Source organism: Emydura macquarii, unplaced genomic scaffold, assembly GCF_026122565.2.
Source record: "Emydura macquarii macquarii isolate MOO-44397 ecotype Brisbane River unplaced genomic scaffold, CSIRO-AGI_Emac_v2 contig_2246, whole genome shotgun sequence".
Classification (NCBI taxonomy): Eukaryota; Metazoa; Chordata; order Testudines; family Chelidae; genus Emydura; species Emydura macquarii.
In genome coordinates this window covers 1397113-1418166 of record NW_027132383.1, presented here as the reverse complement: position 1 = coordinate 1418166, position 21054 = coordinate 1397113, and the positions used below count along the sequence as shown (strand labels likewise).

Sequence of the window (21054 nt, the reverse complement as noted above, 5' to 3'; positions counted from 1 at the left end):
TTACTAAAAGGGGACTGTCACCATGAGACAAAGGTGGGCACAGACTCAGATGCCATCAGCAAGAGCATAAGAATTGGCCCTGGAGCAGGGCAACGGTCTATCTAGTCGGATACGTTGCCTGACAGGCCAATGCTGAATCCTACAAAGGAAAGTGTAAACGGCCCACTCCCCCACTCATAGTCCCCATATTGTACAATACTGTACCAAATGCTGGGGGAAGGGAACTCCTCCGGATGATGATCCCGGCATATTCCCAGACACATGACGATGATGGAGTTCCTACCATTACAGCCCCCTTTCTCAACTCATACCAGTGAAGGTTACTTACCTGTAACCAAGGTTTGTTGAGATGGATTCTGCACATTCACACTCATGGAATGCTCACACAGGTGCAGCCTGAATGGCAGACCCCTAGCTAGCACCGGTTGCTGGAACACACGCGCCTCCCTCACCCTTTCCCTCAGTGAATGTCAAACAGTCCACGGCAAGGGTATAAAACGGGTCTGGCACTGCAGCTGCCTCGGTTCCTCCCTCTGCAACCCCAAGCCCTTTGGTCAGTAGCACTCCGAAGCAGAAGGAAAAGGCGGGTGGAGAGTGGGATTATGGAGAGTCCATCTCGAAGAACTCCCACTACAGGGAAGTGATCTTCATTTCTCCTTCAAGTGACCTCTGCCCATTCCCACTCATGGGATAGATTAACAAGCAGTACTCTCATGCAGGGTGATAAGGACTGCAGCTGAATTGCTTTGCCTCAGATCTAGATTACAAATAACGTGTCTAGAAAAAGCCATAGAGGCTGCCTTCGATCTAGCAGAATGTGTTTTAATTCCCCAGGGAAAGGACTAGCTCATCATTGTATAGGATTCATTAACACAATGTAACCCATTTTGACAGCATTTGCACAGAAACAGCTTTACCCTTATTCCTCTTTTCATGTGCAATAAAAGTTTTAGAGACTATCTAAATAGTTTAGGCCTGTCTAAAATAAAAGGCTAACACCCTTCTAACATCCAGTGTATATAATTTAGCTGCTCCATCTTGAGTATGAGGCTTGGGAAGGAACACTGGCAAAATTATAGACTAGTTTATATGCAAAACTGAAATCACCTTTGGTAAAAACCTTGGGCATGTTCAGCGTCCACGTGGACTCCTTGAAAAACAATAAATGGCAGATCAGCCATTAATGCATGTAACTCACTTCTACACCTTGCTGAAGAGATAGCTATCAAAAACATGGTCTTAATAGACCAATGGAAAAATATACAGTTTCCCAACGGTTCAAAAAGAGGTTTCATCAATTGTAAAAGCACTATGTTCAAATCCCAAGATGGTACAGGATGTCTGATTGGAGGCTATAAATTATTAAGGCCTTTTAAGAACCTTTTAACCTCATCATGAGTAGAAACTGATTTACTATCCACAGGTACATGGCCTTCTGATACGGCTGAGAGGTGAACCTTCACAGAAGATAGTGAAAGACCTGCTCTCTGAAGCTATTCTTCTATTTAATTGTATTTATTAATGGGTGCTCTATATGGATCAATATCCTGGTAACCCACCAAATATTTTTTTCCATTTATGACTATAACATTTTCAAGTGGACGCCTTCCTTGAATTTATCAATACACTTTGTACCTTTAATGCACAAGACTTTTCTAACAATCCTAAAGTCTTATTCCTCAGGCTCTTAAACGGAGAGACTGAAGATCCAAGTGACAGACCATCCCTTCTTGTTGCATCAACAAGTCGAGTACTAACGTAGAGATTTGATTAACGCTCTAGACGGGTGAAGTAAGTCTAGGTACCATTGTTGTTTCGCCCATGCTGGTGCCATTAAAATGACACTGGCCTTGTCTTATTTGATCACTATGTGAATGAGGGGAAATGGGGGAAATGCAACACAGTAGGCCTTGACCCCAGTTTATCAGAAACATCTGATATTGAGCCTCTGTCTTTTCCCGCTCTCGAGCAAAGTTTCTGGCACTTCCTGCTCCTACTGGATGCAAAACTATGACAGGATTCCCCCACAAGCTGAAGAGGTGCGTTACTACTTGGTCTTTCAAAAGACCATTTGTGCATCTGAGAGGTTAACTTGCTCAGGTGAGCTGCAAGTGTGTTTTGTTGCCTCGACACATGAGCTGCGACTGGGTGACTACCCTGTTCTGCACACCAATCCAAAAGATGCTTCGCTGCTATGCGCAATTATGGAGACTGAGCCCCCCCCCCCGTTTAGCAAATTCAGAGTTTCCAAGGGCAGTGGGGGCCATTGTGATCATCTTGTCTGACCTGCAGTATCACACAGGCCATAGAACTTGTGGTAGGTGCGCTGGACGCTGGAAACACTACCAGACATGACACGCATCTTTTAAAACTGGGCTTTTCCATTCTTCAATTCCACCATCTCTGAACCAATGACTTATTGCTAACTTAACCTAACACTAAACCACTAACTGTCTAACCAATGAACTAAATCTAACTATAAAATTATTTATCAGCTAATAAGCTACAGAGCTGGGAGCATCACAGAGCAGTTCCTTATCTATTCAGCTGGTTGCAGTTGGAAGAAAGAGGGCTGGAGCGCCCCCTCCCTTTTATAACCTTGCCCTGGAACATTCAACGTTCAAAGAGAAAGATGAGGGAGGTATGTGAACACTATGACTACTGCTAGCTAGACTTCTACCTGTTCAGGCTGAACCAGCTGGAGTAACCCATCAGTGGGAATATGCAAAGAACATTCAAAGAAAAACTGGGAAACTCACTCATTGGTTTGCCTCAATATTATCCTGCAGCAGTGAGTCCCACAGTTAACTACATGAGGTATATAAAAAGTACTTTATTTTCTATTTTTAAATTGTCTGCCTTTTAGAGTGCCTCTGTTTCCTTCTGGAATGGGAGGGAGAGAACAAAGAGCACCTAATGGAGTCTACCACATATTTCATATACTGCACTATATTTGTAGATCTCCTCTTTCCAATATATATCATCCTAAATTCCTGATGTGTATTCCTTTTCATTGCTTTGCGCCAGACTTCTTATGTAGCTACTTTGTCTTATAACAGGCAGAATGATAACCATGTTTTCTTCTCAGTACAAATACACATTTAATATTGGTTTGAGGTTTTTATTCCCTTCCAAACTGTTTACACTTTTAACCAATATTTAAGCTTCCTCCAGTCCCATAGCTGATCAAGAGAGAAAAAAATTAAGATCTCCTGAAAGAAATTACAAGCAGCCATGAACAATAATCATGAAACTAAATCATTTCCAAACACGGATAAACCCCTGGAGGCTAACAAACACCCTTGTAGCTTACAGCTGTACATCAGACTTCCGTTCCGGATAGAGGAGTATACAGATACTGGAGGAGTTTATAACCAGCTACATATGCTATAAATACATGCTCCAGTACATCAGGAGGATCCCCAAGTTGTAAAACGACCATGCATGTGAATGCTGTGTTTGGAAAACGCAAGCACAAAGCCAAAGATTATAGGGCAATGAAGGATATCATCAGAAAAGCACTGGAGCTGTAGATGGGCTGATCCTGCAGAACACAGCCTCCATGATTTCTTGTGATCACTGGTTTTTATGATGACCAGTTGTGATGCAGTGGAGATATTCTTGGGGTTTTCTCTCAGTGCTGTGGGTGTGCCTCAGTTTCCCCCATATGTTACTCATGTATTTCAGGGATGGGACCCGGGTGTGTGATCATTGCAGAGGCCACTAGAGGGCGGATGGGCCTTCCCCAGACACCCAGGCAGACCTGGTCAGGACCCCCTGCCCTGGCCCAACCAGCTGCAACAGGTTGTGGCAGGTGGAGACCAGGAGGAGTGGCCACCTTGCCCAGGAAGGAGAAAGGACTGGAGAGGGGCAGGGGGATGGGTCTGGGGGGGGGGGGGGGGGGTGGCTGGCGGGTCCAGTACCCCATGGGGGGCCAGGAGGTGTCGGGGCCAAGACTATGGGCTCTCCAGCTGGTGGCTGCTGTAACTTCTCATTAAGCTGCAAAGTCTTTCTATGCGGTGATCCTGAGAACTAACAAACCCTGCTGACGCCCACGCTGGCTGTGAATCGCTTCGGACAGCAAGGCGGGGTGCCTGTCCCTTTCGGGGACATGGAAGAGCTCTCCAGTGTCCCATCCACGGGGACCCACAGGGGGAGTTCAGACAGAGCAGGGGAGCTGAACCCGCTGAGGCCACAGTCAAGAGGCAGCACACTGGTATGTGGAGAGCGGAGGGGGCAGACTCCGAAGCACTAGAGTTCTGACTAGCTACGTGCCGAGTGGTTCCAGAGCACTGTTCCTGGGGGACTCCGGCACACCAGTATCATCTCATGTTTCCTTGTGTCTCCTCCCTCTTTGATTTATCCACCCGTCGTCTATAGTCTTATGCTTTGATTGCAAGCTCTTTGGGGCAGGGGCCGTATTTTGCATCATGCCTGGCATAATGGGGCGCTGACCTCCAGGGGCTACTGCAGTATAAACAGAGGATGGCCTACAGCAGCAATGTGAGCTTCAGTCTCGGCAGGATATTCTCATTCCAGTGTGGATAGAACCCCTTTCTAGCACTCACCCTTTCCAGAATAGGGTGCATGGTGTCTACCAGGCAGTTCTATAGTATCTTGTATCCAACGGTCTCAAATGTGCACAGGGAGAATGACCAGGATTTGAGGAGCATGGGCCAGGGGTCCGTGCCTGCCTACTCCACTTCATCAGGCCACAGAACCCCATCTGCCTGGGCTTCTAGGTGTGCTGAATGGCAGGGTTTAAAGGATGGAGCAAGGGAGAACATTGCTATGCAAGCCTACAGGGAAGAGGGACACTCAGGCTGCAGTAGCTGCTGTAAAGTGGCCAGCTGCCACCTGACATAGCTGCCTTAGTGATGTGGAGAGGATTCACATAACCGGATCAGACCCATGGCATGTCTAGCCCAGTATCCAGTCTCTGACAGTGGTCAGCACCAGATTCTTCGGAGGATGGTGGAAGACTCCTAGAGTAGACCACTGTGGGATACTCTGCCCTGTATGAAGATCTCATTTTAGGCCTTAACAGTTAGAGAGATGCTTCAGATTTTAAACCAGGGGTTTGATGTCCCTTCCAAAAATCTGTTAGCATCAACTGTCGTAAGTCTCATACTGGTCTTTTGAAGGTTTTGTGCAGGTGGCCTTCAAGGATGAGGTCTAAGAGATCCGATATAGAGTGATTACTTTATTTCTGACCTCTCAAGTCCTCATTCTCACTGGAAAGCTGCACAACACCTTCAACAGACAAGCCTGCAAGTTTAAATTCATAACTTTGCTAGATACTAAAAATCACAGACTGAACAGTGACACTGGATTTATAGCTTATTACAACACCCTCTAACCCACTAACAACCCTGCCCCCAGCTTTTGTTTTCTTCCTTTTCCCTTATGACTGAGGGGTGTTAACAGGCCACTTCATCTTGAATGGTTCCTTGAAATATATATTAACTACTTATGCTAAATACTCTGTTCCATCTTGTGTTTAGCTGTGACCGACCTGAAGAAGAGCTCTGTGTAAGCTTGTCTCTTTCACCAACAGAAGTTGGTCCAATAAAAGATTCTCTCACCCACCTTGTCTCTCTCAAACTCTGTCAACCGGTTCTCCTTTATCCACTATTCCTTCTCTCACACACACAGCCCAAACCTGGCTAACTTTGGCTTTGGCTGAGGAGAGAATTTAGGCTTTTAGATCTGAGCGATGATGGTGGAAGTCTCCCCAGAGGGTTACTGTCTATCCCCTACTAAATTTACCATTGCACAGTTTTCAGGCCACATAATCTTTCAGTATTCATAAGCACAGATCTGCTATCAATGCATCACTTTTATGTGCATATATATATATTCGTGTCAGAAGAACTGGCTCCTCGAAAACCTGCCAAGGCTAATTCATGACTGAAGCCCGACTCCTAACATTCCCTGTAGCTCAGTGACCTGCATCCCATTGGCTGCCTCTAGGTTACTCCCCCATTCGAGACTGTTGGAGGATCCTTGGCAATTCCAGCTTCATAAAATAAAACCACGTGGGGGCTGAGGGCACTGGAGCCTGGGGTGGGAGAATCAGAGCTACAGTTAGATTATTACAGACTTATAATAGACCTGCGCTGTTAAGCCCACAAAGAAACATTTTCTGACGTTTCACCAGCTATCGCACACCAGATGCCCAGCTACAGTAGTATTGTCAAGGGGATGCTAAGCACTGTAAGGAGGCAGCTATTTATGCGCTAAATAACAAGGGCACAGTGCAATCTAATTATCACATTGGCAAAGGCTCCATATGGAGCTGAGGGACAGGTTGTCAGAGCTATTGGTGTAGGAAGATTTTGAGGCAGTTTTGGTAACTCCAAAACTCCATGCCTGCTGGGGACCAACATGCATCCTCCCCCCATCTATGCATGAGTTTCTGAATGTGATGATGAAGATATAATTACATAGGCTCCACATCAGCAAGCTCAATTCCCCCACTGGGACTCAGGACTAATCAATCTCCTTGTATGTATTGATATTTTTGTCCTCCAATATATTGTACAAAAGAATGGGTTTTTAAACAAGCAGGGAGTTTATCCTTATTGCTTACTTAAATCAAGTGGGCAATGAGTTACTCAATACACCACCTATATCCTTATCACTCAGCAACTTTCATCTCGTCACAAGCATGGAAAATGTGTCATTTCGTGGGCCCCTGCGTTCTAGGTTAGCTTTATCCACACTGTAGCGCTTATAGCAAACAAGGGTTGAGGGTGCCTAGCCTGTAAAGCATAGAAAGTTCCAGGTACAGCAGTTCTGAAAATAATGCAAGCATGAACTCTTCCGGACTGGAGACCTCTTTCCAGCTCAGCCAACAGAATAGGGCTGGGGCTGCTTGCGTTTTTCATTTAGTGTCTTGGCAATGGAGCTCAAAGAATCCCATAAGGGCCTAAGGAAGTCCACAAGTCTGATCAGTATTCTTCTTCTTCTGCCTGGCCCCAAGTACAATGAGCAGAGTGCTGCCCCAGGGGTGCTTCCAGGCACAGGCAACACAGCACGAGCACACAGAAAAATGGTCCTGAGCCACCAGGCCCCGCCCCCATCCCTCCTAGCAGCCAATCAGGGATTGAGATGGGAGGGAAAGGGAGAAGAACATTCTATAACTCCATGCAACACCATGAGCCACAAAATAACCACAGACCACATCCAGCGGTTGCAATGTTTTCATCACCACACTGCAACAGCAGTATGTGATGACCATGAACTGTGTTGTCACAATATCAGGGCGCAAGCATAGCAGTGTCAGGGCCATGGTTTCTGTGGCTCTGTGAATAGACTCACTGACAGCGGCAATCCAGCTCTTTCAGGTACACTGTACTTGCACAGTGCGACTCTAAGAATTTATGAATGCCGTAGGTGACCTGGTCACGGGGATGTTTACCGTATGAATGTGGTGGGTTTAGTTTAATAGCAAGCTGTAAGGAAAACAAGCAGGAGGAATGCCTCAAAATAAGTCACCCTTCACAGTAGACACTCAAAGGTTGGTAAGAGACAATGCTGAAGCTATTATACTGCCAAGTTACAGAACTGGAGTGTTTGGGGTTTTTTTGTTTGGACAAGTAAGGTGAAAAGCCCTGGAACACATAAAAGGCCTAGCTGGATAAAAAAAATAACTAATCCCTCCCCGAGGAGGTTGTTGTTGAGGAGCTGTTCAGGCAGGAAGGTGGGACATTAAGAGGTAAGAGACGTGTAGAGATTGTTCTTTTCAAATTCTTTTTTCCTAAATGCTGCATCCCCACTGTTAAGATTAACCAATTCTTTGGTGCTAGGAGGTTGAATGGTCACTATATTCAGCACTGGTCACAAACATCTGAAGGGAAGAACTGTAGGTCCCACACCCAGTGGGACATGCTGGCTGAGCATGATCAATGGTACTGTAGCCACGCACCTGGTCTACTAATGGGAGAATTGCATCCCAGGAGAAGTAAAGGCATGACACCCAAAGGGGCTCAGAGCGAGTGGACAGGGGTGCATCTAGCCCTGTAACTGTAACAGTACTGACCTAGAATATTCATCTCAGCTAGTTCCTTGGTCCCCCATTTCCTAGCACGTCGGGTTCCCGCTGGAGAACTGCATCTTAGGGAATAGCTACCTATCATCTTGTCTTCTGCCTTTGCAAGACAGCAAGGGATTTGCTGAATTAGTAACAGAGCTCACACTGTCTGAAGTGAAAGAGTCACATGGATGGCGCAAGGATAATGTCCAGTTAATCATGGTTCCGTGGTGCTAAACACCAACAGCACCTGAAAAGCAGATTCAGCACATCAGAAGGCAGATGAGACCATCCATCACCTTCCACGCACACAATATGAACCCGCCCTTTTCTCATTGGTGATGGCCCCTCCCAAGGCACTCACTCCATGTGACCACAGAGTCTTCATGGGCCTGGAAATCTGTGCGATCACCTGGGCGATCCAGATGATTTGAATGGCAGACATGCAGGTTAACTGTGGATGAAGACATGCTCTGATCTAAATGTCTCTGAGCTAACAGAAATCTGAGTACTGCTGTAAAATCCAGGCACTTAAGAGGTCCCATTTAAATGACCAAAACCAGCCAGCATGCACTTTCTTCTTCCACCTTCCAAGGCTGATGCTTGCCTTTAGCACATTAACAGGTGTGTGCACAAGGCTGCACCGGCCAAGGTGTTATCTGTGGCTGTGACACTGGGCTGGCACACAGCACGGATGAGCAAGCAGTCTGGAAGTGAGGCTTTGAGAGTCACCTCCGAAAACATGGCTGCATGTTTCTCACACAGCTCGGAGCAGAGATTCCCTTCTGTTGCTCGGTATTTATTATTGGTTCAGCCGGCTGGAAGTGGAGGCACTTGGATCAATAGATCAGAGGATTATCTAGTTTTACTGAGGAAACAGAATAGCTCCAGGGAATGAAAGTTATATTGGTCCTGGTCTTATTCTTCAGTCCTGGACCAGCAGCACTATCAGTCCCCGTGAAAGCATCTGACAACTGCCAAACCAAAGAACCAGTGACAGTTTTTAAAGGTCCAATATCTTAAACCATTAGAGCACAAACAAGTACTTCACACCCTGGGAGACATAATCCCAGGTTTCTGATGGATAATCCCTTTGGAAAACAGAGCAAGATGGGAATCACAGCGCTAATTCTCCTTTCAAGTCCTTTATCTCACACCTTGGAAGGGTTAGAAACATTGAGATGACCAGTATTAGCTACTAGCAGGACTTGTACAATTTCCTGTGCGTTGGTGTTGGACATGCCATCAGAAAAACATTTAATCTCTTCTCTGTATCCTCCATGGAAATACTATATTGCAACTTCTTGGAACAATTATCTGAAGATATCCTTATGCTGACAACTGGAACTCTACAGTAGTCAGGACTATTTTTCCTCTTTGGCTAGCCGTGGCTTCACCTTGGACACTAGCCCTACATGGACACCAGTAGGTCCCTGGGCTGGGAGGTGGCCTACAAAGGCAGACAGAGGTTTGTGCCCTTTCCTGCATCTTCATGATGCTTAAAAGGAGGACCGGAAGAGCGTTTGGAAAAACAAAACGAGGTCCCTTCTGGGTAGTGTTTTTACTAATATACATGTCAGGAATATTAAATCTAATCCTTCTGGTTTTACTAGTTCTCCTTGGAGGACTCGAGAGCTAGAGTGGGAGCTTTTTCAGCTCTTAATTCACTCTGGTGGCATTGAAATAATCCTACTGGTTCTCTAGTCATCCATGGAATCGTCCAGGAAAGACAAGGTAGAGAAGACTTCAAGGACCAGATTTTCAGAAGTGCTCAGCAACAACCTTCTCCCTTTGAGAACACTGGAAGCTGGCTGAAAACCTGCCCACTTCATTTAAGGATCTAAATGAGTGCTGTGCTCTGTTGAAAACAGCCACCTACAGTATGTAGGGTCCTACATGGCACCCACTAAGCACTGTTAGGAAGCTGGCGTCCCATTTCTAGCCTAAACAAACCAGCAGAAAATAGAAGCTCTTGAAAACACCTTTCAGGCCCTTCATTATGGATCAAGCAAAAAAAAAAAAAAAAAAAAAAAAGCAAACAACCACAATTATTCTTCCTCTTAAAACTGCCCTGCAACAGAATGCTGTCAAAGGTGGTGGGGGCTCAAAGACATGACTCATTATTTCTCTTCAGTCTCTTTGCAAGCCCCATGCATTTATTCATACAGAGTTTTTCTTCTCTCCGAAGAAAAGGCTTTAATGCTCTCCTTTCTTTACAGACAAAATCAATGGCAACAGCTCAGCAATAGTGTGTAGGCACAAAGGCGAACACAGCAGTCCTGCTTCCAGCTCTAAAGATCAGTGTCAACAATGATGAGCAAAAGAAAGGGTTTTCAGAACTCTGGGAAATACTCCGGCAGAAATCTGTCATTACAGTTCGAAAATGGGTTGTTTTAGATGTTCCCCAAGGACCAGCTAATTCTGGAGGGATTCTTTTAAATGCATCCCCCTTAGATTGCCATGAGTATTTGTATCCAGAGACACGCCTACGTCCGGGCCACCGGTGGGCTGAGCACTGTACAGACACACAGTGAGAAAATGTCTTTGCCCCACAGAGCTTGCAGCTTACGTAGCAGAGTGGGAGGTCCTGGGTCAGTCTTACAGATGGGAACTGAAGGCCAAGGCTCCACTCCACTCCCTCACCAACACGCCTGGGAGAACACATGAACACTGTAGTCCTCCGAAGACCTGCTCCTTCCCCTTCCCGCCACATCTCCATGTTTCATAACACAACAACAAGGGGACATTCAATGGAATTAAGGTGACATTCAAAACCAACCAAAAAGAAATATTTTTCCACATGCAGAAGTAGACTGTGAAACTCAATGCCACACAGTATCAGTGTGGTCAAAAACTGCGAGATTCATAGAGGGACTGGATATTTATATGCATAGCTAGATTATCCAGAGTTATAGCTAAAGCCGATACAAGTTTTGGAAGGGACATTTTGGGTTTTTTGCCTTCCTCTGCAGCACGGGTCACTTGCTGGGGATTCTCTGGTGGATTCTCTGTACCTTGAAGTCTTTAAACCATGATTTGAGAACTTCAATAACTCAGTCATAGGTTAGGGGGCTATTTTAGGAGTGGGTGGGTGAGGTTCTGTAGCCTGCGTTGTGCAGGCAGTCAGACTAAATGATCATAATGATCCCTTCTGACCTTAAAGTCTATGAGTCTCCTGCTTTGGAATTTAAGCCAATCTCTGACTATTAGGGATTAAAAGGAAGACCTAACGTGGGAGGGCAGGTCACCCCACACCTACCTACTTCAGGGTTTCTTGTACCATCCTCTGAAGCATCTAGTACTGACCACTGTCAGAGACAGGACATTGGACTACATGGACCTCAGGTCTGATCAAGTCTGGCAAATCCTACAAGGACTCTGTTGGACCAGGCAGGAGAGTGGGTTGAGGAATGTGCCCTGCCACCCTCCCTTTTCAAACTAGGGGGTATTAGCACCCCCAAAGGTCAAAGCTGCCCAATACTTGCTGGGTCTCTGGTCCCAGTCTGTTCAGAACTGTGTACAGGATGTCAAAGGCCAATCCCTTTGATTCCCCCTAGACACCAATACCCACTGGCCAGCACAGACCAGTAAGCCCCAGTGGGATGTGCTGTCAATATGAAGCTCCACTTAATAAGTTAAGTTTCCAAAAGGTCTGCAGATGCAAATGCTGCTGAGGTCATGGCAAGACTTTAATCTGGAGGTGCCAATGGCACGGATCACTGGAGCCAGGTGATGCATGGGAAAGGACAGGGGCAACCTTCTTATCCCGTGCAGCTGGAAATAGCGCTCTGACCACAGCAGCTCCTGAGCATTCAGGGGCAGCCAAGGACCATAACCAGCCCTCAGAGTAACAGATGGTGGGTGCACCCGGTCGGGGGAGGGGGCGGATACAGATCTCCTCTATTGCTAAGGGCTAATCCTGCTTGGCACTTCCTTAGCACCTCTCATGCCAGGTTCTCAATGTGTTACAGAGAACAATGCTGAACATGTTCTTACGAGGAGAGGCTGAGGGAACTGGGCTTGTTTAGTCTGCAGAAGAGAAGAATGAGGGGGGATTTGATAGCGGCCTTCAACTACCTGAAAGGGGGTTCCAGGGAGGGTGGAGCTAGGTTGTTCTCAGTGGTGGCAGATGACAGAACAAGGAGCAACGGTCTCAAGTTGCAGTGGGGGAGGTCTAGGTTGGACATTAGGAAAAAGTTTGTCACTAGGAGGGTGGTGAAGCACTGGAATGGGTTACCTAGGGAAGTGGTGGAATCTCCATCCTTAGAGGTTTTTAAGGCCTGGCTTGACAAAGGCCTGGCTGGGATGATTTAATTGGGGTTGGTCCTGCTTTGAGCAGGGGGTCGGACTAGATACCTCCTGGGGTCCCTTCCAGCCCTCATCTTCTATGATTCTATGTTCTGATCCCCTCTTCTTCAGGCACAGAGAGAACAAAGCGACTTGCCCAAGTTAGTGAGCTAGTGGCAGAGGTGGAAATAAAGCCTCCATCTCTTGTCTCTACTCTAGCCACTAGGCTATGCTGCTGCTTACTTTGTTTTATAAAGTAGCATGAACGACCCTAACCCGACAAACCCTCTCATGCCTTACAGAAATGTTCTGAAGTACAGCTGGCCTCTAACCAGGTTTTAGAGGGTTCCCAAGATGTCTTGCATGCAGGAAAAGTGCAAGTTGCTGACATATCTCCCCAGCCAGCTCAGGAATGGTTTGGAGATTTCTTTGCTGGGCTCCTTTCCATCCCTCACAGTTTTTAAGGAGTTTGTTCTTTCTGGACCATGAAGATTGGGGTTCCATATATGTGTAACACACACACTGACTGTTAGAACTGTGGCTAAGAATCAGGATTTCCTTTCCTAAATGCTTTATGGCTTCCCTTTATTCCTGATAGAAACCCTGACATGAGGATCCGGTGTCTGGCTCAACAGTGCAGTGACATAGGGTAGGCACACTCCTACTGCGACCCAGAGTCTCTCAGGAATTGTTTTTTAGTGCTAGGGCCCTGGTTCCCCACCTTTTTGGCTCGAGAGCCACAAATGTCATTTTTACAACCCTGAAGGGCCACCAGTCTATCAACTCATAAAAAATGTATTGACGCACACACCATTAAGGACTGCAAATCACCACATATTTCAAGTGAACAGTTTGATGCGTCTTTGCTCATTTTTACATTCACTATTTTACACCTACAAATGACTCACAGTGTGTCACACACTCACCGACAGAGCACTAGTGTAGATGAGTGACTGCCACTACACACTGAAGCACATGGCCTGGCAGCTAAATCATGGTGGGTGGCCTGCTAAGTGCAGACCAAACCCATAAGGCACTGAGTTTTAGACTCCTGCCCTTCCTCAAACATGGTAGGTCCTGGCTGCTCCACCAACAGCTCCCCCACCCCCAACTGCGGCCAGACAGAGGGAGTTCAGTGAGGAGGCTGCATCCTCCTGTCCCCCTGGTTGCAGCAGGGAAACTGCACGAGTCCTGTAGCCCTGTGCACTCCACCTGGGTCCCTAGGCAGTGGATCCCTTCTGCAGCCAGGGGGATGAGAGACCAGTGCTGCCCTCCCTCTGGCTCCAGCAGGGACCCCAGCGCCTACAGATCCAGGAGGAGCACTTTGCCATGCTCCCTGCCACAGCCAGGGGGAAGGGAGCGCTGATCTCCCATCCCCTTGGCTGTATTAAGAAGCCTGCATCGGTCTTGTAGCCCCATGGCAACACGCCCCACCTGCATTTTTAGGCGGCAGTTCCCTTCTGCAGCCAGCATGAGGGAAGCAGCGGGCCACTTTGAAAGACCCCGTGGGCCACTTCTGGCTCCTGGGCCACAAGCTGGGAACTACTCAGCTAGATTCTGCACCCAGTGAAGTCAATGGCAACTTTCCCACTGGTTTCCGTGGGAGCAGAATCAGCCCCTTGGTCAGGTAAAGAGCCGTAGGCTTTGCCTTCCTGGTGATGGAGATCTCCAAGTGTGGAGAGAAGCCACTCTGTGCAGAGAACAGGAGGGAGGAGTCCTTGGCAATTCCAAGAAGTTGTTACGGTCACTGCCACAGCCTCCCTGCTAGCAACTGCTAAGAGGCAGCCAGCACTTTTTGCTCCCACTTAAACCACTTTCTCTATGCATGCAGCTTAGAGCCAAGTGCACTCCCCAGTCCTGCCTTCCTTGCCACAATCTGACAGCAAATTGTGCTGCTGGCTTTGGAGTGGCTTCCCTTTGCACTCAATACGACAATCACCATCATCATACAGGACACAGGTGGGGAGAATCAATGACTGCAACGTTCACAGGGCCCTTTTTATTGGCACACAGGCCCCCTGCATGACAGGAGCACCAGGGCATGCTTTGAGCAGGGGGTTGGACTAGATAACTGCCTGAGGCCCCTTCCAACTCTAATATTCTATGATTTTATGATAAAGCTCAGGCACAGGGCTATACTTAAGAGAGAAAGTCACTGTGAGCAGAGCAGAGCAGCTGGAGCCTTACAACCGCTCACTCCCTTCAGTTAATCCTGTTGCAGAGTGACAGCAGGGCTGAGTATTTTACAGGGAAGAAGACATGGCTAATAAAACCAGAGACCTTTATGAGCAGTACAAGCAGAGCTGAGCAAACCCACCTTGCAGAGCCCCTGAATGCCTAGGCCACAGCAGCAGCTATTTTTGCATGTGATCATTTGGGGATGCCCTGCTGGAGTCTCGAGGGGGCTATGGCTGTCACATGAACTGTGATCAACCCCAGGAAAGGAGACACTCAGGAACATCCCAGCATTGGCTCCTAGGGATCCACTAGGCCTGACACCAGGTCATGATGAAACCTCTCTGGGCTGACTTTCGCCAGAGTCATGTGCCTGTCACAAGGTATCGATCCTTGCAGCACTGTACTCTGCCACTGCCCGCGTGCACTGACAGGCTGAGCAAAGGCTGTGTTAGATCTGAATCAGGTGGGAACCCTGATGGATACCACGGGGCTTTGACATCATGGGAAGTGCTGCACAGTGAGCAAATCAACGTGGGGTAACGCTTACACCCTACAGAACGTGTGGTAGGTCAGGAAGCAGTGTGATGCCCTTACACTGCGGTAATGGGCACCTTAGATCCAACAGCCAAACCCTGCACTGCTGTGTGCGTTACCTGAGATGGATGCAGGTAGGGCTCTGGAGAAGCCAGGTTGGTCTGCACAGACACGCTCTTCTCCAGCAGGATCTGAGGGAACCCCAGCTTCTCGAAGGTATTCCTCTTCCAGTGCTTGCTCTCCTGCTGTGCCAGGGCCTCATCCTCGCTGAAGGCCCGCACCACAGGGCCGGGCATGGGCAAAGGCAGGGCGCCATCGCTTTCATAGCCTGAGCCGTCCTTCTGGGAATCCCAGCTGCTCCGCTGCTTCATGTGGTAGTGAGCCTGCTGGGCCTCCCATGCCAGCCGGGCCTGGGCCAGGAAGGGCTCTGGGAAGCCCCGCACTGCCTCGGCCTCGATGGATTTGCTCTTTGTGCGGTTCATCTGGGGCCTGTTAGTGCTGGGCCTCTCCTCTGCCATCAGCTGCTCGCTGAGTGCCTCCCGATCCCCTGAGCCATCTGTTGAGGAGGTGTTGGGGTCATGGGACAGGGAGGGCTTCCTGCTTTTCCTTTTCCTGGTGCTGGGTGAGTACCCTGTAGAAGACATGGTGTCCTGATGGCTGGACCATGACATGGAGTCTTCCTCCTGGGAGGCTTGGCTCATGGACTGGCTGTGTTGGAAGTCAGCCCCTTCCATGCTGCTGTAGTCCCCAGATTTGATCTCCAGGCGCTGGTCCCTCAGCAGGCAGGGGCTGTGCTGCAGCGAGTATGAGCCGCCGATGGGGTTGGGGGAGTATCTGTGTCGCAGGCCCGTTTTCAGCTTGGGGCTGGAACCAGACTGCTCCACGTAAACCAACTGTCTTACGTACTCCTTGCCTGCAGGGCTGTACTCCAGGCTCATGAACCTCTCGGGGCATTTTTGTTTCGTCAGCACCAGCTGCTGGTAGGGGGAGTTGGGGCCCTGCTTGGGTGACTGCAAGAACGGGTGGGGTTTCCGGATGGGCGATTTCTGCGGGGAGCCCGCCTTGTAGTTCCCACTGGCTTCATACTGCATGTCCACAGGGGGCTCGTCATAGATGGGGGCCTGATACTCCATGGGGGGCTCCTCGTACAAGGGGGGCTCATAGGCATAGCGAGGAGAAGATGGCTGGGACTCACTTGAGTGCTTCCGGTGCTGGGACTGGAGCGGCGAGCAGAACGAATCCCCCCGGCCCAGCAGAGGGGAGCAGCTGCCCACGTGGTCAGCCCTTTTCAGGAAGGGAGACTGCTTCCTCTCAGGGAAGAAGACGGAGTTGTCAGTGTCCGGGGCAAACGTCTGCAGGTTGGGGGACTGCTGCCCCCCCGAGGGCCTTCGCGAGCGGGTCCCCTGCTGGTTGTCGGGGGTGTAGCCATTGCCCTGGTGCATGAGAAAACTCGGCTCACGGTCCGTCACCTTGATCAGCATGCGCTCCTTGGTGCCGGTGTTCCATCGCAGGGACGATGTCCTGTGCGAGGCAGAGAACACACAAAGCCATGGTCAGAATGGGAGGGACGGGGGAGTGGGCGTTTTCATGCAAAGAATAAAGAGCATTTGCCTGAGAATTTTTATACTGTGTGGTGGGTTTTCAAGATACTCACTTCCACCGCCCAGGGGCGCATTCGTTATTATAAGCAGGTGGCAACCTCGCCCTGCTCCCGACACAGACACACACACTAGATAACATCCAGATTTCGTTCCTTCCAAACATAAACCTCAGCCCAAGCTTTCTAAGCTGTTCCTAGTTTTTCCCTGCAGGAGCTCCTGTGTCTCTGTACCTCGTTCCTTCTGCCTTAGAGACTCGCAGCCCTTTTATTCATATTGACACCCCTCTGGTTATCAGCAGAGCTGGCACCTTTGGGCACTGCTCAGAGCTGTCACTTGAGCTGCCAGAATAACAGACAGCAGTAGTAGGTTGCCATCCTTTGTGTACCAGCACTAGGGAGAATAAAACACAGACTTTTCTTTGCTGGCAGCAGAGGACTGGAGAGATCAGGAGCCTTGGATCCCACCCCAGACTCTGAAGGGGTGTGGGCTCCAGTTGTCATTGACCCTTGTCTTTGTTCCCCCATGCTTGACCCTCCTGCTTCAGCCCTGTCTCCTGCCCAGCACTGGCTCCTCATCCCAGCCTTCTCTTGGCCTACCCAGTCCCATTCTCCAGTCCTCCAGGTTCTCATCCCACCTTTCTCCCCCACACCCACCAACTCCACAGCCTGCAGTCTCTCCCCCGTCCCCAATCCCCACACTCCTCATCCAGGCTCAGACACACCCCTAAATCCCTCCCTCACTTTTGTCCCTGTTCTTCCTCTACACCCCAGCTCCTCCTCAGATCTCCCCACAGCCCCAGCCAACTGGCTCCCAGTCCTCCTCCCTCCTTTCCCCACGATTTCCCTCACCGTCTCCCAGTCCCAACTCCCATCCCCCACAGCTGTCCATCCCAGCCCCTCGCCCAGCCAATCCCAGTGCCAGCCCGCCCCAACTCCCAGCCACATTTTCATTCCTCTTCCCCACCCCACTCTCAGACTCCTTCTCCAAACCTACCCCTCTCTCTCCGCTACCCCACCTCCATCCAATTCTTGTCCCTTGTGCATTCCAGTCAGGGGACTTCCTCCTCCGTACTGCCTGTGTGCCAGCATTGAGAGTACAAGAGAGAGCGATTCCCAGCTCCCACTGCCAGTGCTTGGCCCCACCCTGGCCCAGAACAGTCCTTCTTAGCCCCCACAGCCCGGGGCTGGAGCATGCTCTGTGGGGATGGTGCACATGCATTCTGGCCAGCACTAGGAGCTGTGAAGGGATGGAGTTTGCTCACCCAACATGGACTCTTCAGAAACGTTACCTACTAAATTCAAAGAAGTCTCTACTGAGCACGCAGAGACCGAATTCTCTCAAAGGCTCATAACTTGGCCAAATTTGGGTGGATTTTCACAGGAACCGCCAAATGTACCTCCCTGACACAGCGGCAATACTTTACCCTGGCCAAATTTCAAGTCCCTGCTCCAAAGCAGGGAGGAACTAGAGCTTCTCAAAGAAAAGGTCACCAGAATTTTTTTTTTAAACGTTGCAAAATATATTTTCTCCTTAGCTTTGTTCTCGGACACAGCTGAAGTGTTTTGGCTGAAATTTGCCAAAAATTCAACCAGAGGCAGACACACAGCATGGAAAATTTCAGCCCAAACAGTTCAAGAATGGCAAATTTATAAGCAACTGAAAATAAGGTCTCAAAGGGATGAGTTGGGCAAACTTAATAGTTATTGGTAGGACTGCCTACCACCACCATCACTGAGAGTTACCTGTACTCGAGGTTTCACTTTCATTCAGTGGAGACATTTCTATTGGCACTACCCAGCAAAGTGCTCCAGCTGAGGAAAACACAGATCAGAGCCTCTCATTCACTACACAACACTGTCCCATGGAGAAATATGGCCTCTCATATTGGTCACTGCATGGGGTCACCAGCACTGCTGTTCCAGCCACTCTCCCCCATTTGGTTGCAAGGGAGCAAGACAGCAGGAGTCAGAGAGATTATAGCTTCCTTCCCATCACAGCCAGCTGTTCCTCTTCGCTGAGTTACACCTTCACAAGAGTGCATATCAATAAAAACCAATAGATCTGCCATGCCAGGGCATCTAGCATTATCATGGCACTTGTATCTCATATACTTAGAATGGGAGATGCCCAACGCTAGGGTAAATTCTGGTGTCACAGGAGGTCAAAGCTAATTTTTACTGGTTTGAAATAAAACATTTAACAAAAGGAAACAACTGAAAATGGAGAGTCTAACCAGACTATCAGAGATCAATTCCACAGAAAAACAATGCAGTTTCATTCTTGTAGCATTGTTTCCCAGACTTGGTACTGCAGCACAACTCTGGACAATGAACGGAGCAGCCAGTTATGTAAGTAACACAGCATGCAGCAAAGAACCGGGACCAAAGGAATAAAATCTTCACCACAAACCAGTGAGCAAGTGAGCCAGACAGAGAAGTCAGCTGACAGACTAGCAAACAGAAGGTATAGAACAGCACAGTCCCCAAACACAATGCAGAACAAAAGAGGGAATACAAGTGCAGCACTTTCGTCTTCACCAGGTGGGGCCATTTCTGGGGCTGTGGTTAGTTTTTTAGTTTTTTTTCCTTCATTTAAAAGAAATGCTGCCCACTGTACACATGCAGCAGGGGACAGCTTTTGAACTCAAACTCCACTGAAGTCAGTGGATTTATTCCAGATTTACATAGGGGTGAATGAGATCAGAATCGGGCTCCATAGGCACAGATTGTAAGATATTTATTATTTAGTTCTGCTGATAAAGGTAATTTTGTCTACTACTCCGTCTCACCTACAGAGTACTCAGTTTACAACTCTTTATGGAAGTTTTCCAACAGCTCATGTAACGCTTTATTTCAACGAAGGGATCTAACTTATGGCACAGTGTGCATTGCACTTGAACGAAAACACAACATATCGCTCTCAACCAGTACTATATTATTTTCTAATACCCTCTCCAACACAAAGGAATAGCATCGCTGTTGACTAAACTACAAACCAGACTTCAGACACATCAAGACACTGCACCAGGTTAACATCAACAACCACCACGTTAATACACACAAATTCAAATCAGAAGCAAGCAGGAGAGAGAAATGTGACGGTCCTGCACACGCAAATCTGCCTATGGCTGCAGCTAAGTCAATCTGACACCCCTGCGGAGGCGAATGCAAACAGGGCAGCTTTAGAAGGGGAACATTAACAAGGGAATAAAAGAATAAAAGCACCTTGCTGATGTTCAGTGGGCATGGCTCAAAGGCATATTTGCGATAAATAATCGCCCTCTTGCATTTCCCCTTTAACATGAGACTGGTTGTGCACACGTTAATTACAGAGTTGCGCTGGGTTGGTGCTGATCAGCTTTGTTGCTGTTGCTATTCTAAACCTGTGAGATCCAGAGCTGAATGGGGTGGAAGTGTAGAGTCAAACGACTGGACTGTGGCCGGCAGGGATGCAATTTTTTTCCTTCTTTTTAAATACAAAAACAGTTTTAACCTGTTAGTTGCCAGTTCCCATCGAAGGAAATTTCCCTTCCAAGGACTGAGGTTCTATTGGAATTGTGATGGAGTGTTGGCATTGTGGAAGGTACAGAGGGAGTTTTGTTCTATAGTCTGTACTGAGGATGGCCAAAGCATGGTGTGTGGGCCAAACACAGCATGAGGAGTTATACGTATCATGCAGCCAGTGACTACCCCAGAGATATAGGTCACAGAATATTCTATGATTCTATGATTAGAGTTGGAAGGGACCTCAGGAGGTATCTAGTCCAACCCCCTGCTCAAAACAGGACTAACCTCAGCTATATCATCCCAGCCAGGCCTTTGTCAAGCTGCAGCTTAAAAACCTCTAAAGATGGAGATTCCACCACCTCCCTAGGTAACCCATTCCAGTGCTTCACCACCCTCCAAGGGAAAAACTTTTTCCTAACATACAACCTAGACCTCCCCCACTGCAACTTGAAACCATTGCTCCTTGTTCTGTCATCTGCCACCACTGAGAACAGCCTAGCTCCATCCTCCCTGGAACCCCCTTTCAGGTAGTTAAAGGCTGCTATCAAATCCCCCCTCATTCTTCTCTTCTGCAGACTAAACAAGCCCAGTTCCCTCAGCCTCTCCTCATAAGTCTTGTGCTCCAGCCACCTAATCATTTTTGTTGCCCTCCGCTGGACTCTCTCTAACTTCTCCACATCCTTCCTTTAACGGGGGGCCCAAAAATGGACACAATACTCCAAATGCGGCCTCACCAATGCCAAATATAGGAGAATAATCACATCCCTCCATTTGCTGGCAATGCTCCTACTAATGCAGCCCAATATGCTAGTAGCCTTCTTGGCAACCAGGGCACACTGCTGACTCATATCCAGCTTCTCATCCACTGTAACCCCAGGTCCTTTTCTGCAGAACTGCTTCCTAGCCCATCGGT

General features: G+C 48.4%; 1 protein-coding gene across 6 annotated transcripts in view; it reads right to left on the bottom strand.

The window, feature by feature from the left end:
- Positions 1-21054, bottom strand: part of ARHGAP39 (Rho GTPase activating protein 39) — a 345937-nt gene that overhangs the window by 130346 nt on the left and 194537 nt on the right. For all 6 annotated transcript variants that reach the window (XM_067560096.1, XM_067560095.1, XM_067560098.1 and 3 more), the window contains one exon: positions 15154-16555. In XM_067560096.1, coding sequence (XP_067416197.1) covers positions 15154-16555 — 1402 coding nt within the window. The remainder of the gene's footprint in view (positions 1-15153; positions 16556-21054) is intronic.